The sequence below is a fragment of the Electrona antarctica genome (assembly GCF_951216825.1).
Source record: "Electrona antarctica genome assembly, chromosome: 13".
NCBI classification, from domain to species: domain Eukaryota; kingdom Metazoa; phylum Chordata; class Actinopteri; order Myctophiformes; family Myctophidae; genus Electrona; species Electrona antarctica.
Window position 1 is genome coordinate 18,725,203 of NC_136794.1, and position 15,095 is coordinate 18,740,297.

Sequence of the window (15,095 nt, forward strand, 5' to 3'; positions counted from 1 at the left end):
GTGTGTGCCCCACACAAGTTTAAAAAAAAATATATATATCATATATTCTATATTTGGTTCAGTTTATTGTTTTAAACTTGAAAAATATGACATAGGCCATTGTTTTTTTGATGATATTTAAGCATTGTGTTTGGTGACTTGGCTCTGTTACGGTATCTCTCTGTCCTTCCACATGGAATGCCAGCCACAGGCAGGGGGAGCAGAAAGCAAGCAAAGCACACCCCCTGCAGAGCAGCAGTAAAAATGGCATCAGACGACAATGACATTTGTAAGATCAGACAAGCATAAAAAGGGAGGAGTTTGGGTGGGGGCTGCATGCATATGCTGTGGCAGGAATAGGCAAAATGTAGCGTTTTTAAACAGCATTGCATAACGTGAATGGCTAATGACAGTTGAACATCAGCTCATAGGGGAGGGCTTGGCAGAAATCAGTTGAATGCTGTCAAGCAAGCTTAACTATCATGTCTTACCACAACTAATGCTGTGACTGCAGCAGCCTTCAATCTAGTCGGCTATTGATCTCTTCTAGTTTGGGCATTGATCTCTTCTCTAGTTTGGGCAGTAGGCTCCTCGTGTTCTGGGGAAAGAAATTAGTCCCCTCTGAATTAAGTGATTATGGGGTACTTCATTTGGCGCGTCCAGGCTATCTGCTGTCTCCTCCACCAAGACAGCCAGTTTATATTCATATTTAGATTATACAGTACACTTGAACTTTTCAAATCCATTCTCTCAGCAGAGTCTTGCTTGGTTTTGGCTTGTCCATCCATACGTGTACAGTACATGTGATTTTGAGTTTGTTTTTTGTTGTTTGTGTCTGTGTGTAATGCTGGTGGTGGTGGTGGTGGTGGTGGTACTGTGGGTTCATGATGCTGTTTTATCCATTGTTGCTTTTGTATTTTGTGAACTTCAGTGTGCTTCTTTCTTGACCAAGGCTCACTTACAAATGAGATATAAATCTCAATATGATTTCTTAAAGGATACAAATAAATAAAAAATAGATGCTGCCAGGGTGACTTGCTTGAAAAAGATTGCACTGTATACAATACTCTAGCATCATCATTTTTTAAGAAATAATTCTTTATTTCCACTCTTGTGCACAATGGATGCCAGAGCTGTGTTGACAGTCTGGAGTTACTATGACCTCTCGGTTTACAGTATTCTTCTGACCTTTTTGAAATGCCACAGCCAGGGAATTACAACCGTGAGAGATACACAGCATGGTGGTTGTTTTATAACCAGAGGATACCTGAAGAATGCCAAATGAAATCATAAAACCATGTAATGTCACCGGTGACTCCCGCACCCCGCCATCCTCCATTCCTCCAGTTCACCATGTCTCCAATACCTAACCAGGCATGACTCCCTTTGTTCTCCCTCCGTGGAATTGTGTTCATCACCCAAACCCCGCTGCCCACCCACCCTTACATCCTCACCCCCAGGAGAAGTTTAGTGTGCAGTGGGCTGGTTCACGGTGGGTGAATTGGACCGTGCCAAATGTGTCCTGGGGGGGGGGGGGGGGGGGGGGGGTCGGGGGGGGGCAGTGGCACACAATGCTTTACACCTGACCTCAAAAAGATCCTTTATTTATTTCACTTATTTATTTATTTATTTTGCTGACATTTAAGTTCACAAAAATATGAGCTGAAGAGGAGATTAAAGCTTTGACCAGGCGTATGTAGAGATAGACCCAGAGCAGGTGTGTGTGTGTGTGTGTGTGTGTGTGTGTGTGTGTGTGTGTGTGTGTGTGTGTGTGTGTGTGTGTGTGTGTGTGTGTGTGTGTGTGTGTGTGTGTGTGTGTGTGTGTGTGTGTGTGTGTGTGTGTGTGTGTGTGTGTGTGTGTGTGTGTGTGTGGACATTGCTGTCATCTTTATTTACCCCCCCCCCCCCCCCCCCCCTCTATCAGTGGAAGCATGTAGAGGTCAGTGGAGCGAAGAGTGCGCGTCTGGGCTCACAGATGTAAACAGCAGTAGCATCCTATGAGACAGTGTTCAAACATGAGAAACCCAGACAGACCCTTCAGTCTGAAGGCCTGGAGGTAAGACAGCTGAATCACTACGCAACGTGACTGACGCTATTTGCTGCTACTACTGTTGTTGTTGTACTACTACTATTTACACAGTCAAATCCAGAGTGATCATTTAACTCTGACCCATTAGGGTACATTATTTCACTCTCAGAGTTAGGCAAAATTATCATGATTTCACTTTTGCTTTTTGAGGGATTCCAATGTGTGGCTTTTGAAGAGTGCGTCATACTGGCAGCCAAGTCTGTGGTCTTTTTAATGTTTATTTAGAGCATGTATGACGTAAATCGTTTGCCCACCAAATCAATGGACTTTAATGTTTGCTTAGGGCACTAAATGACAATGAGACGTCATGCGGCCGATATAAATACAGTGGACGCCTCTCACTTGACTTGTGATGTGCCCTTAGTACATTACACAAGAAATGTGGGTGAGCATGTACAGTATTACCTTTTCGGCGCACAGGAATCATCCATACATGTGCGCCAGGACCAATGCACGCGTGTCATCAGGCACAGTCTTTAGCGTAATGCTGTTCGATCTTGCATGCATGTGGTACCCTTATAAGTTGACTTTACTACATAGTAGCGTGTGGCCATCTACTATTACTAGTCCAGACAGAGTGACCTCGGATCACAGAATGGAGCAAGATTGAAGGGCTGACCATGTGAGACTAAGGCATGTGTGACTGTGAGTTGATGTCCGCTATGCTATGCCACTGATTCTCAGTGTCTGGTCGGGCCTCAGGGACCACCAGGGTTCCAAAGGGAACCTTATGCGTCTGTACCTTTCAGGGTTAAATGAACACTGAGGGTTTTGCAGTGTGTGTAGATTCAGGGGTAGAGTGGCAGGTAGAACCGCTGGATGGGAAAACCGTGAGGTTCCCAGTTAGATCCCGGGCTCCCCCAGGCCAGAGCTAGTGTCGAAGTGTCCTTGAGCAAGACTCCGAACCCCTAATTGCTCCCGATGTGCAGGTTGGTGCCTTGCATGGCTTCCTCTGCCATCGGTGTATATGAATGGGTGAATGTAATGCACAATATGTAAAGCGCATTGGATAAAAGCGCTATATAAATGCACCATTTACCATTTAGAGAGAATGGCATCAAATGGGGTTCTGTAGCCTAACTGGGGGTCCTTTTGAAATGAAGAAATACGTGTAGCATCTGCACACTGTGCAGTAGCTGTAACCTGGCAGCCATCAATCGTGATGACTCATGTGCTTCATTAATGGCTGGGTTCTTGTTGTGTGGGTCTCCACTCTCCGCTGGCCTGGCTATTACTCCAGTGGGATGCTTGCGCGTTTAATCTAATACGGCCAGCTCTAATCAGCCCCAGCCTCGGCCCAACATCTCTCCGCTCTTTGCAATCCCACACTGACTGCATCTTCATTCTTCATACCGGCGCTGGTAATGAGGGAGCTCCACTAAAAGACATGACAGGCCGTTCGATTGTCTTCTGTGTCGTTACTCTCCCTTAGCGTCACATATACTGTCCTAATGGGTCCAGGAAAGACGTCTCAAAATGCAAGATGTCTCAAAATGGATCCCAAATCTCATGACTGTTCTCTCCTCTGGGGGCATTGTTAGGACACAGTGGACACTGTCTACAGCAGTGGTTCCCAAATGTTGACCCAAAAGAGAAATGAGACGTTTGACCGGGACCCAAACTAGTGAAAATAGCAGATCTACAACCTCACTTGTAGATCGGCTATTGTCACTAATTCTTAACATTTGTTTTCTCATTTATGGAATTTCTTCTTTCTTCTTTCTTTTTTTTTTACTAAGACATACATTATTAAATTTGGAATTAATTCATGACAACTTTAGCTTTTTTGAAAATGTTTTGAAATCATAATAATGAAAAACAAAATAGGAAACAAAAAAATAAAGGGGCTCATAAAAATGTGTCTGCGAGCAGAGATGGAGTACTTGTAGAGAGGCTGGGGAATTGGGAATTGGCTATACTAAATTGGGACTAGAAGGGGAGAAAATGTTTTTCTTTTATCTTGAAGGGGCATGTTTTGCACTAACAGTCTTTTCATTATGTCTGCCCACGATCTCTGTGATTTATACAGTACGTTTGTTTACCTCAATCACTGATACTAAAATCTGATATTTTATTTTTAATTTTTCTATGAACCTGTGACCACCCATACTGTTATAAAAAGGAAATAAAAAGATTTTGAAAAGAAAATGTGTCTGCGACCCACAAATGGGTCCAGACCCAGTGTTGTGTGTGTGTGTGTGTGTGTGTGTGTGTTTTGGCCAGTGTCCGTGGTCCTCCAGCCCTCCCTGTGGCTGTGGTGTCGCCTCATCAGCCAGCCACCACATGGAAACAGCTGGTCCCCAGTGGCAGGCTGCCCTCTGACAGTGTTGCCAGATTTTGCGAGAGAAATAAGCTTACCAGGTCTATGAAAACAAGCCATAAAAGAAGTGACTAGGCTGAAAATGAAATGACCAGGGGCAGTTTGTGAAGATGGATTATATTATGCTGTGTAGATTTGGTTGTGGAAATGTAAACCGTCTTTCTTTGTGTAAGTGTGAAACAACGATCTTACTGCGTTGATGGCTGAGGGCTCAATGACTGAAGGTTTTATTCTGTTAGAATTAATAGACATACTGTTTCTCAATGAAACACTAGTCGTACAACACACATTTCCTAGTGGGTAAATCCTTTAATGTCAGAGGAAACAAGGAACTGTTACACAAATTGAGTTGATTCAATAAAATCCTTCCTAAATCTTAACTCCCAAGAGGTTTGTGTCATTGTAATAAACAGTCTTATTATTTAGTTTTGACGTGAGGGAGGGGAGATGTGCACAAAGGATTGGAAACACACTCTAAACAGTACTGGATTATTATCCCAGCCAGGGGGAACTGGTACGATAAACAATTGCATAGCTGCGGTGTGCTGCGCTCTGGTGCAAACCGATCACAAGAATGCCGCCCAGCTTTCTGCTATAATACATCTGTCTTCTCAGGACATCCTCAGATCATGACTTTAGGTTTTCGTGGTAATCTCTGACATCTTATTTTATTCTTAACGGTGAGATTTGTCTTTATGAAGGGACAACAGTGGCCTTTTGAGGTTGTCATGATGTTTTCCTGAGATTTGTCCTTTCTCCTTTGGAATGTCAGGGTTCATAGCGCTGTGTTTTTGTTTGTGAGCACGTGTTGGGTATTTGGTGAGGTAATCGTCCACCTCTCTTGACCGGTTTCAAAGGCTGTTGATGGTCCGGTCTCCAGTCCCTCAGTGACACTGGAAAAGCAGAACAAAGTCTCAGGGACAGCTCTGCATGGCCTGACCCCTCATTGTGCCCCGTACCCCCCTCAGCTTGTTTTGAGCTCACAAACTGAGCCTTTGAAGCCTGAGGGGGAGATGAGGGAAGGGTGGTGGGGTTAGTCAGCCAGGGAGGGAATGCTATTTATTCTGTGTTGGTCGTCTGTGTTCAAGCTTCTCTGTCATTAGGGTTTTCCAATGTTTAATGGCTTTTGATTGGCTTAGAAGACTGTCAGATGTCACATTGCCACTGCAAACAACGACAGATTGTTCCAAAAATGATGATAAACGCCAATGCTTTGTGTTTATTTATGTATGTGTTTATTTATCCAGTGCACCACAAGGCTTTGAATTTCACAGTCATTTCCTTTCCCTTTTTCACAGCAAAGAGCCTCGGGCAAGGTGCTGTTTGACCTGGTGTGTACCCACATGAACCTCGTCGAGGGCGACTACTTTGGCTTAGAGTTTCAGGACCACCACAAGATGATGGTAAGCAAGTTGTTGAAGAAAATCAAACTGATTGGCTTGTTAATGTTTCTACCCTGAATTAGCAAGCTGGTGATCATTTTTTTCCTTTGGTTCACAGGTTTGGTTAGACCTCATCAAGCCCATTATCAAACAGCTCAGACGTAAGTGACTCTCCGACAAGGCTTTATTAGCAGCTTAAAAACCTTCATATGACAACATTGTTCTTAATGAGTGACATCATTTGAAAACTCCATGCTCTAATCTTGAGAGCAATCGGAAAAGCTGTTGATTTTAAAGGAGGATACATGCTCTTAGTTTTACACAGACTGGGGAGTTCTGTTCAGCCAACGCTAACCACAATGGAAAAGTTTAAATTCCCTTCAGGCATTTCATTTGGATGTTGTTTTTTTCCCACAGCTGCACTAACTAACTTGTCTCGTCCAGTTGGGAGAAGGGGGGAGCAAAATGGCTGCTATTTTTAATATTGTCAATTTCTACAGGGCCGAAGAACACAGTCCTGAGGTTTGTGGTGAAGTTCTTTCCTCCGGACCATGCTCAGCTTCTGGAGGAACTCACACGGTGAGGTCACACACACACAGACCACAGCCAAATGTGTATCTCTGTGCTGCAGGTGTGCTGTGCTTTTTCCTCAGCTATGTGGTAATGCACCTGTAAAGGTCCTTTCAGATGGGCAGTGACTGAGCGACTAGCGACTGCTAGTAATTGATTTTCAATGAGAGCCCGTTTTTCTTTTGTACGGGTGCAGAGGTTGAGGGGTGACAACGCAAGCGCATTTACGTGGGCGTGGTCCCGTGAAATTGTTGTGCATGTGCTCGTTTTGTGCACACGCCCGCGACTGACTAGACCTGGATTGTGTTGAGCTTTTATTTTTGTACGCTTGCGTTGTCACGCTCCTCATGAGCAGACCTGGAGCAGACCTGTTATTGATCCAGGCGACAACGTCTGCATCACCCGCTGCCCATCTGAAAGGACCTTAAAGGGATATTTCACTTTCAAAATAACTTTTGGTCATTTTATCGTCTACTCAGGCTTATGTGAACACCCCAGACAGTTTTTAAGTTGCTCGAGTCCGTATTTAGATATTTCATATTCATCTTAGGCCCACCCCCTTCTTATACAAACCCATTGTAACTTCAAACATTTTTCTTTATCATTCACTGTTTTAATTTATTTCTTATAATTCTTTTTGATTTTTTTTGTCTCTTGCTGGCTCCTCCTGGATGAGGAGCCTTTCCAGAAAAAAATATTAAAATTAAATGGAAAAACGTATTGGGACAATATCAGTCACCAGAAAAAAGACGGGTGTTTTCGATGAATCTAACATGGTTAAAATGGTGTTTGAAGTTTTGTATAGAAAGGGGGTGAGGCAGCTAAAATGAATATCAAATATCTAAATACTGAATCGAGCAACTTACTGTCTGGGGTGTTCACATAAACCTGAGTAGACGATAAAATGACCAGACGTTTTTTTGAAAGTGAATTATCCATGTATTGCTGTTGAATGTGGCATACCGTAGCAGCCAGCAGTGTTCATAATTAGCATGGTAAATAGCTCCATCCTCTATTATGTTTGTTGTTGGATATAATGCTATGCATGTCCATTTGCGTAAATGACTTCGATGTGACTAAAAGTGAATGCTAATGCAGAATTGGGGAAAAAAAGTGCCTCAGCCTCCGTAAAGATTTATTTCCTCCCAGCCGTGTAATTCCCATCACATGCCTGCCATGTTTCTCATTTAGGCCTCACAGAGCTAATGATTTCCCGATTTCTTGTTTCTCTTTGACTGGGACTTGACAATTATCCTGTTTTGTCATTCACTGAGATGATGTAACCCCCCACCCCCCACTCCCTCTAGTATGAGTCCTGTGTTGTTATAAAGTATTCATAAAGCAAGTAGATGTCAAATAGATCATGTCATCTTGGTTAATTAAACCTCAAATACCGTAACACTCTTTGATAGTCCTATATGAATTATACAGTACATGGTGTTGATTAGCTGGGAGCTCATCTGAGAGGTTCATTTGATCTTGCTCTGAGAGAGTTGCCATTATCTGTTTGATTGAATCCTGTTGACGCCTTTGTATTTGTCTTGCCTTGTCCAGGTACCTGTTTGCCCTGCAGATAAAACAGGATATGGCCTGTGGACGACTAACCTGTAATGACACTAGTGCCGCGCTGTTGGTCTCCCATATTATCCAATGTAAGACTCTCTTTCCACTTCCAACCCAGGAGACCAGAGAATCAACAGAGCACATAACTGTGTCAGAAAATACATTGCTTTTCATGCAGAGCCATCCCCAAACAGTATCAACAGCATACTGCGTAGCATAGCAAATCAAAAATCCATGGGTTGCTATGGATACCTTTCAGTCGAATGTCTGCATGTAATCTGGCAGCGCAGGCTCAGAATAACCAAACATGGCAGCGCTTTGAAACACTGGGCCTTTTCTGAGACTGATATACTTGAGTATGATTTATAAACTTTACCTTAATCTGGTTATTTACTGTAATTAGCTTGTAGTGTGCATGTACTGTTATGTGATTTATTTTATTTATTTATTGATAAGAGAAAGCCTGTAATTCAACCTACACTATAGTGGATAAGACACAGTGATAATAGATGGATTGTTTTATGATAATTACGAAATCTGTCTCCTCTTCACCTGTGCTGTTTAGCTGAGATTGGGGACTTTGAGGAGAGCCAGTGCAGGTCGCACCTTCTCAATAACAACTACATCCCAGATCAAATGGCCCTGATGGATAAGATCATGGAATTTCACTCAAAGAATATGTGAGTTGCTGATGCTAGTCTAGACAATTCTTAAAGGGATATTCAGTGATTTCACTTAATTCAAATATCACTTATTTTTTCTTATTTTTTGGATAATCCTCACTACTATAAAGTGTGCTGACCATATAAGGAGTTCCTCCCTGTCCCCAGTGAGCCCCTGGCTAAAAAAAAACCCTAGTTTCGGTTTGGGCTTTGGGTGGCAAAGCTGTCATCCAATCAGGATGAGTGGGGCCTTCCACCAATCATGATCGAGTGGGGCGGGCCTTGCTGTTGTACTTCCCCCATTGTAGAGCGTGTGCATGTGCACATCTTGTTACCAGGGCGGACCGTTTTTTTTTCCAAATCACCCAAATCACTGAATGCTCCTTTAACCAATTAAACCTTATATGACTGGGGTATGTCTGCTCCTTTTTCCTAGCTGCTTGAAAAGCATGCTGGTCTATTTTCTCTCGGGTTGGCTTCCACGACCAATTTCTCATTGGCTGCCTTAGTGACGACCTATCGTCCTGTACAAGCTCACTAGGTTGCGATGCATTGTGAGGTCGTAGATCTATTTTTGCCAAATGAACATTACCATAAGGATGCTAATGTTCCTGGGGTTAAAGAAGCTGCTACTTGGAAGCCAATACCACTTTGTAACACTGCTGTAAAGTTGTTAAAAGCCAGGGCTGAACGCTGGGATTATTCTCCTCACCCCTGAATAGAAAATAAAGTTGTTCCAGACCTCACTTCCCTGGGGAATGTTTTATAATGCAGGTGACACATTCAGGAAGCTAGCTACTGAATGAATTGGCTGTTTCTCAAAGTGCTTTATGGAATTCTTTATCGTATTTGGACAAGGCATAGCAAGTCCCTGTAAGCTGTTTTACTGCCTTTGCCTGGGGGTGAATATGGGGTTGTCTGCCACTTTATTAACAAAAGGCTGCTCTTCTCCCCAAAAGGACTAGAATGCTCCTTCAGACCAACCAGCCAAATGAGTCACATAGCGTCTGCCAGAAGGGTTAACAGGTTAATACCTCAGACTGTCTCTGAACCTATTCTCCTGCATCTAATGAGAACATTTGTTTAAGGGAATGTGTTCTTGAACCCATCTCCTTTCCCCAATCTTTCCTCAGCACTGACACCACTGAGTTGCACCGAGTGCGCCTCAATAAAAAGCTTCCGGATCTTTTGCCACCATCCTCTCTCGAAGTGTACTGATTGACGCAGCGTAACTGCATTTTTGCCAAATACGGCCGGCCCCTGTCTCACCCCCACGCTACAGTGGGGCCACGGATGAGATGGGAACACAGCTGGAAGTTGACACATGAAAGGAGCCCCATTAGATGTGAATGCCCTGCAAATTTCTGACTTTCTTTTTTTAATTTTTAAGGCTTAACAGTTGATAACCGTAACCACAGTGTTTTTGGCAGGGTGTCGTGCTGAGAGTTAAGTCTCAAATTAAGTACCAGTGCCACATACAGGAAACAGGAAGGCTTTGTGCTGATAAGAAATTGTAAAGTCAGTTAGTATGCAGCTTATTCCCCTCCTCAGTCTGTCTCGTATCAAATGAACATGGGAAGACCAGTTCTATTTGAACTCTGACCTCAATTAGTGAGATACACGAAAGGATTTCTGCGTATCGTGATCTCAGTAATTTGTACTAAACTGCTGAAGGTATAATCCACACTACAGTAAGATGTGGGTGAAACCACTAGGGTATATCGAGTTCTTTAATACCTGGCTTATATACTGTGTATACTCTGCTCTTTACCAAAACACATACTTTCTTTGTCAGATCAGTACAAATTAACCTGTAACTTTGTGTGTTTTTTTTTTTAGCGGTCAGACGCCAGCAGAATCAGACTACCAGCTATTAGAGGTGGCGCGCCGGCTGGAGATGTATGGGATTCGCCTCCACCCTGCAAAGGACCGGGAGGGTACCAGGCTTAGCCTTGCAGTGGGACACACTGGAGTCCTGGTCATTCAGGTGATTAGCTGAAATTTGTACTTTGGAGTCAACTTCATTGTCACATCACACGTTTGTGATGTGTGTAAAATAGTGGGTGAAATGATGGAAGAGAGAACAGTGAAGAAAGGAACACGGAACATAGAACAAGTCAAATTACAGGAAGGCACAGACGAATCAAATATACAAAGTCTGTGGTGCATAATTAAAAATGTGCAATGGATAGATGACACTAAGGAAAGCAGAAATACTTCTTGTGAAGGTGGAAAAAATGTCCAGCTAGGCTAGAAGCAAGTATATAAGTATGATGGGTGGCAAGGGTTTGGTAACATTGACCGTATTCACATGGTCAGTTACAGTTGTATATGTATTTAGCTTTTAACATTTTACACTGTGGTCTTTGGCAATCCTTATTGATGCTGTTTCCAATAGATGTCTTTGGTGGTAAAAGTCTGAATATTGTTGTCTATTTCAGCCCAAGTGAAAGTTTATTAATGCTCTCAACAGGGACAAACGAAGATCAATGCCTTCAACTGGTCTAAAGTGCGTAAGCTAAGCTTCAAAAGGAAACGATTCCTTATCAAGCTCAGGCCAGATTTAAATGTAAGTCATGCTTCTTGACCTCTCTGTAAAACGCAAAACCTAAAATTTGCTGCTACAATATGTTAATATACTCAATTGATGCTTGGAATTACAAATGTAAATATATCATTGGCAAGTAACATAACTATAAATGTGCCTACCTTGTACCAGAGTTCATATCAGGACACTCTAGAGTTCCTGATGGGCAGCAGGGACTGCTGTAAAGTCTTCTGGAAGATCTGTGTTGAATACCATGCCTTCTTCCGCCTCTTTGAAGAGCCCAAGCCCAAGCCCAAACCTGTGCTGTTTTCACGAGGCTCCTCGTTCAGATTCAGGTAGGCTGGTTAGATGCTAAATCAACACCACAAAAGCCCCTCTCTCTCACTCTCTCTCTCTCTCTCTCTCTCTCTCTCTCTCTCTCTCTCTCTCTCTGGACAGTTCACCACATGAAACCTAGCATCCCTATTTGGGCATGTCATAGTAGGCAAACATTCAAGCTCACACCTCAACGAGTTCTGAGCTTGTAGACTTTCACTATTTGATGTACAATACGATGGTTTTATGCGTTTAAGAAAGCTGGCAAGTTTGATGAAGTACCGGCACCACCACTGCCAGCCTGTGAATCTAATTTCCACCCGTTACATAACAAACGTTATCTCCCCTAGCTCGACGATAGTTCACTTACCTTTGTCATCCCACTTGTGCTTGTCTCTGCAGCGGTCGCACACAGAAGCAGGTGATTGATTATGTAAAGGAATCAGAATTTAAAAAGATCCCATTTGAAAGGTAAAGGCTCTGTGCATTTTCAGTTTTTTGACACATGATGTCTGCCCCTGCAGACAGTTTGAAGACTGAACGCTGACCTCTGTCAACCTGTCTCCTAGGAAACACAGTCGGATCCAATACAACAGTCGTCTGTCACCGGTGCCTTCTCCACGCCGCCATGAAGTGCCAACAGAGGTTAGTGTCTCAATCATTCCTTCAGTACTCATAAACCATTACAAGCAAAGTGGTCCATAACAGGAGCTGTGTCTGCTGGCCATCTGATTGTTTTCATTATATACAAAGCAACGGTTAATTAAGTCAGTTCATTCAAAATGTCAGTATTGATTTCGTGTTTATAACTGAATCGATCATGTCATGATCATAAATGAAAAGTATTTCTCGTTTACTGCTCCTTCTCGCCAGAGTGGAGCTCCAGGAGATATGGTTGACTCTCCGACTCGGCGCAACTGGAAGGAGTCGGCGTTGGTGAGTGCTGAAGACCCCTCAGCCCTGCGGACACGGGCCAGCCCTTCCAGCCAGAGAAACGGCCGTGAGGACAGACAGGGGCCCGGGGCCAGCCCGGCGACGGAAGAGGCCAGAGACTCCAGGCCGTCCCACCCAGAGCATCTGAGTACAGGTCCAGCCTCTTGGGCTGCTAAAGGCAGCAGCTCGTCAATCCCCTTCATTGACTGCAGTGATATAGATAGTGTATATGATATGACATGGGGCCCAGCTAGCAGGTTTAACGCTAACCACAAGCAGGACATGCCACGCCGTGGCTCTGGCACTGGGAGTGTCGACGGGGCTGTGCAGGCTCAGCACCTTCTAGGCAGGATGAGATGCAGGGAATCCCCATCCTCTCCTAACGCCCAGCTCAACATGAGCAGTGAGCTGGATGTATCAGCCAAGCAGATGTGCTATGGCTATCAAAGCCCTCTCCACAACGCTGTGACGGAGCCCAGTGTCTACAGTGTACAGAGTGGACTGCTGCACAGTAGCAGGAGCAGTCCCCTTACAGTTCGACATGCGGCAGGTTCCAAGAGTGCCACCTCTAGCCCCGTCATAAGCACCTTCCACCGAGCAGGCTCCCTCAGTTACGCTGAGCAGAATGGCCTGAGCTCTGCCTCCCGCCGCGGCCTTGACACTTGGGCGCAGGGAACCCATAGCGATGAGGGTCTCCCTCACAGCGGCAGCTACTCTCCCATCCTGAGCCGTTCTCCACACTTACAGAAGCTCCATCAAATGCGGAACCGCTCTGACACAGACCCCTGTGTCCTGAGCCAGGCATTGCCCGTGCTCGCACACGAGCCCCGGCCTGTCCTGTCCCGGGCCGAGCGATTTGCCGCTCTAGAGCGCCGTATGTTGGCCAACGGCCTGACGGCACCTGGGCGGGCCAGGGCCAGCCCTCTGCAGAAGCGCTTAGGGCAGCCCAGTGCAACACATGTGGGTGCCATTCAGATGCACGATGGCTCTACTAGCAGTGGTTCAGAGTCTAGCGAGTCCGAGATAGAGGCCGCCAGGGGCAGCCCTGAGTGCGACACACTGACGCATGGTGGTAACCCCATGGATGGAAAGCACTCTTCCCCAATACCCAGGAACAAGTACTCCTTTAGTAACCTCCAGCTGGATGAGGAGGCAGAGGATGACAGTGGCCATGCCTTTAGTGATGAGGATGTGGTTCCGGTGTTCAGTTGTTAGGCTTCATATCTGCTCCCGAGGAGAATATAGGGATCGAGCTTGCCTCTGGGTACAAATGGGATATTGGAGGTGATGAGCAGTTCATAAAGGAATAGATTTGTTTTTCCTGTCAGGGGACCAGGGGACCAAGTTTCTACACATGGGTTGTGTGCTCTTCCTGTGCACTGCATAATAGAAGCACTGTCTGAATCCAACTCCAGTCTGTCTCCCATTGGGATGAGCTGACCTTTGTGAAATTGCATTGAAGAAGGGATGGATTGAGGGCCTTTTCATTCATCACATTGAGGGCTTATCCTTCACGTCCATATGTGTTGATTATTAACATATCTTTGTAAAAGGTTGTGTTTAAGTGCCAATTCCTATGATTTAAGATTGTACAGCCCTTATTTATTTTTACTAAAGAGCGACAGTTCCCAATAGTCCTATATGAAAGATGATATTTTGGAAACTTAATTCTGGTGTTGCACTTTTTCTTATTCTTTGAGCAGAGTCTAATTTTTGGAATATATCTTATCAATGCAGAGTCCAGTTCCTCCGTCAGATGCCTTTATTATTTCCTTCTATAGAAAGAATGCATATCAACATTATTTTTTAACTGACAATAGTAGATGAATGTTCTATTGTTTATTGGGTAGGTGGATTAACGTGGAAATATTTTACAGTTGAAACCTGTTGACCTTTCTGGTGGACATGCTGAATGGAGATGAGGATAGTCGGTCTCAAGTGATCTGGATTGTATATGTATATAATGTGGACAGAACTCTTGTAGATATTTATGGAAGTAATCATATCTCTTTGTATTGTTAATACTGTATACTCCTAAGTCTCCTATGCTGGTCTCGTCAGTGATAGTTAGTTTGTAGATCAGATTGGCTTCAAGTCCCACCCTGAGCGCCTAATTGGTTTTCCATAGTCTTTGTTTACAATAACTTCTCTCCTTTATCAATTGGTAAAGGATCGCTAGTTAGTATATCTCTCGTTTTCCTATCATTTTTGTGAAAGTAATAGGGAAGATGTTATCTCACATTGTTGATGTTTATCGTCTCATAGCATATGAGACAACTGTGGTCTGTTCAAGCTGAATTGAAGTGTGATTCTAATTTAGTGAAACATCTGTTGTAGTGGTAGCTTGGTCATGCCACATCAGATTAAGGCTCTTAAACTCACTGGTGATGGCCTGCTCTGCACTTGACCTGTGTTAGCATGTCTCGGGCAAACATTCTTTTGGTTTTTTGGACTCAACAAATCTAACTAGCCTTCCCATAAGGGGTGTAAACACAACTCACTGGCTTGCCCTTTCCCCAGACACTGCAAAGTTTGCAATTCTTTTAACAAAATGGCACTGCACTTTTTATTTCTGCTCTGTGGCACACCAATCTTATTTTTTTGCTTCATTTTTGTTGTCATGTTTCTTTGTTTTGCATTACATTGTGTTGTTTGAGCAAGCGATTTGCTTTATATTCACAATTCTGTTCTGTTCACCTTTCTTTTTCTGATGTATGCAATTCTGTCAGCATGA

General features: G+C 43.9%; 1 protein-coding gene across 1 annotated transcript in view; it reads left to right on the forward strand.

Annotated features, from left to right (window-relative positions):
- Window positions 1–15,095, forward strand: part of LOC306935302 (FERM, ARHGEF and pleckstrin domain-containing protein 1) — an 81,267-nt gene that overhangs the window by 37,787 nt on the left and 28,385 nt on the right. The window contains exons 3-13 of the mRNA XM_079518285.1: window positions 5,687–5,791; window positions 5,889–5,931; window positions 6,271–6,349; window positions 7,895–7,992; window positions 8,469–8,583; window positions 10,405–10,552; window positions 11,039–11,134; window positions 11,285–11,448; window positions 11,831–11,899; window positions 11,998–12,073; window positions 12,302–12,515. Of these exons, the coding sequence (XP_079374411.1) occupies window positions 5,687–5,791; window positions 5,889–5,931; window positions 6,271–6,349; window positions 7,895–7,992; window positions 8,469–8,583; window positions 10,405–10,552; window positions 11,039–11,134; window positions 11,285–11,448; window positions 11,831–11,899; window positions 11,998–12,073; window positions 12,302–12,515 (1,207 nt within the window). The remainder of the gene's footprint in view (window positions 1–5,686; window positions 5,792–5,888; window positions 5,932–6,270; window positions 6,350–7,894; window positions 7,993–8,468; window positions 8,584–10,404; window positions 10,553–11,038; window positions 11,135–11,284; window positions 11,449–11,830; window positions 11,900–11,997; window positions 12,074–12,301; window positions 12,516–15,095) is intronic.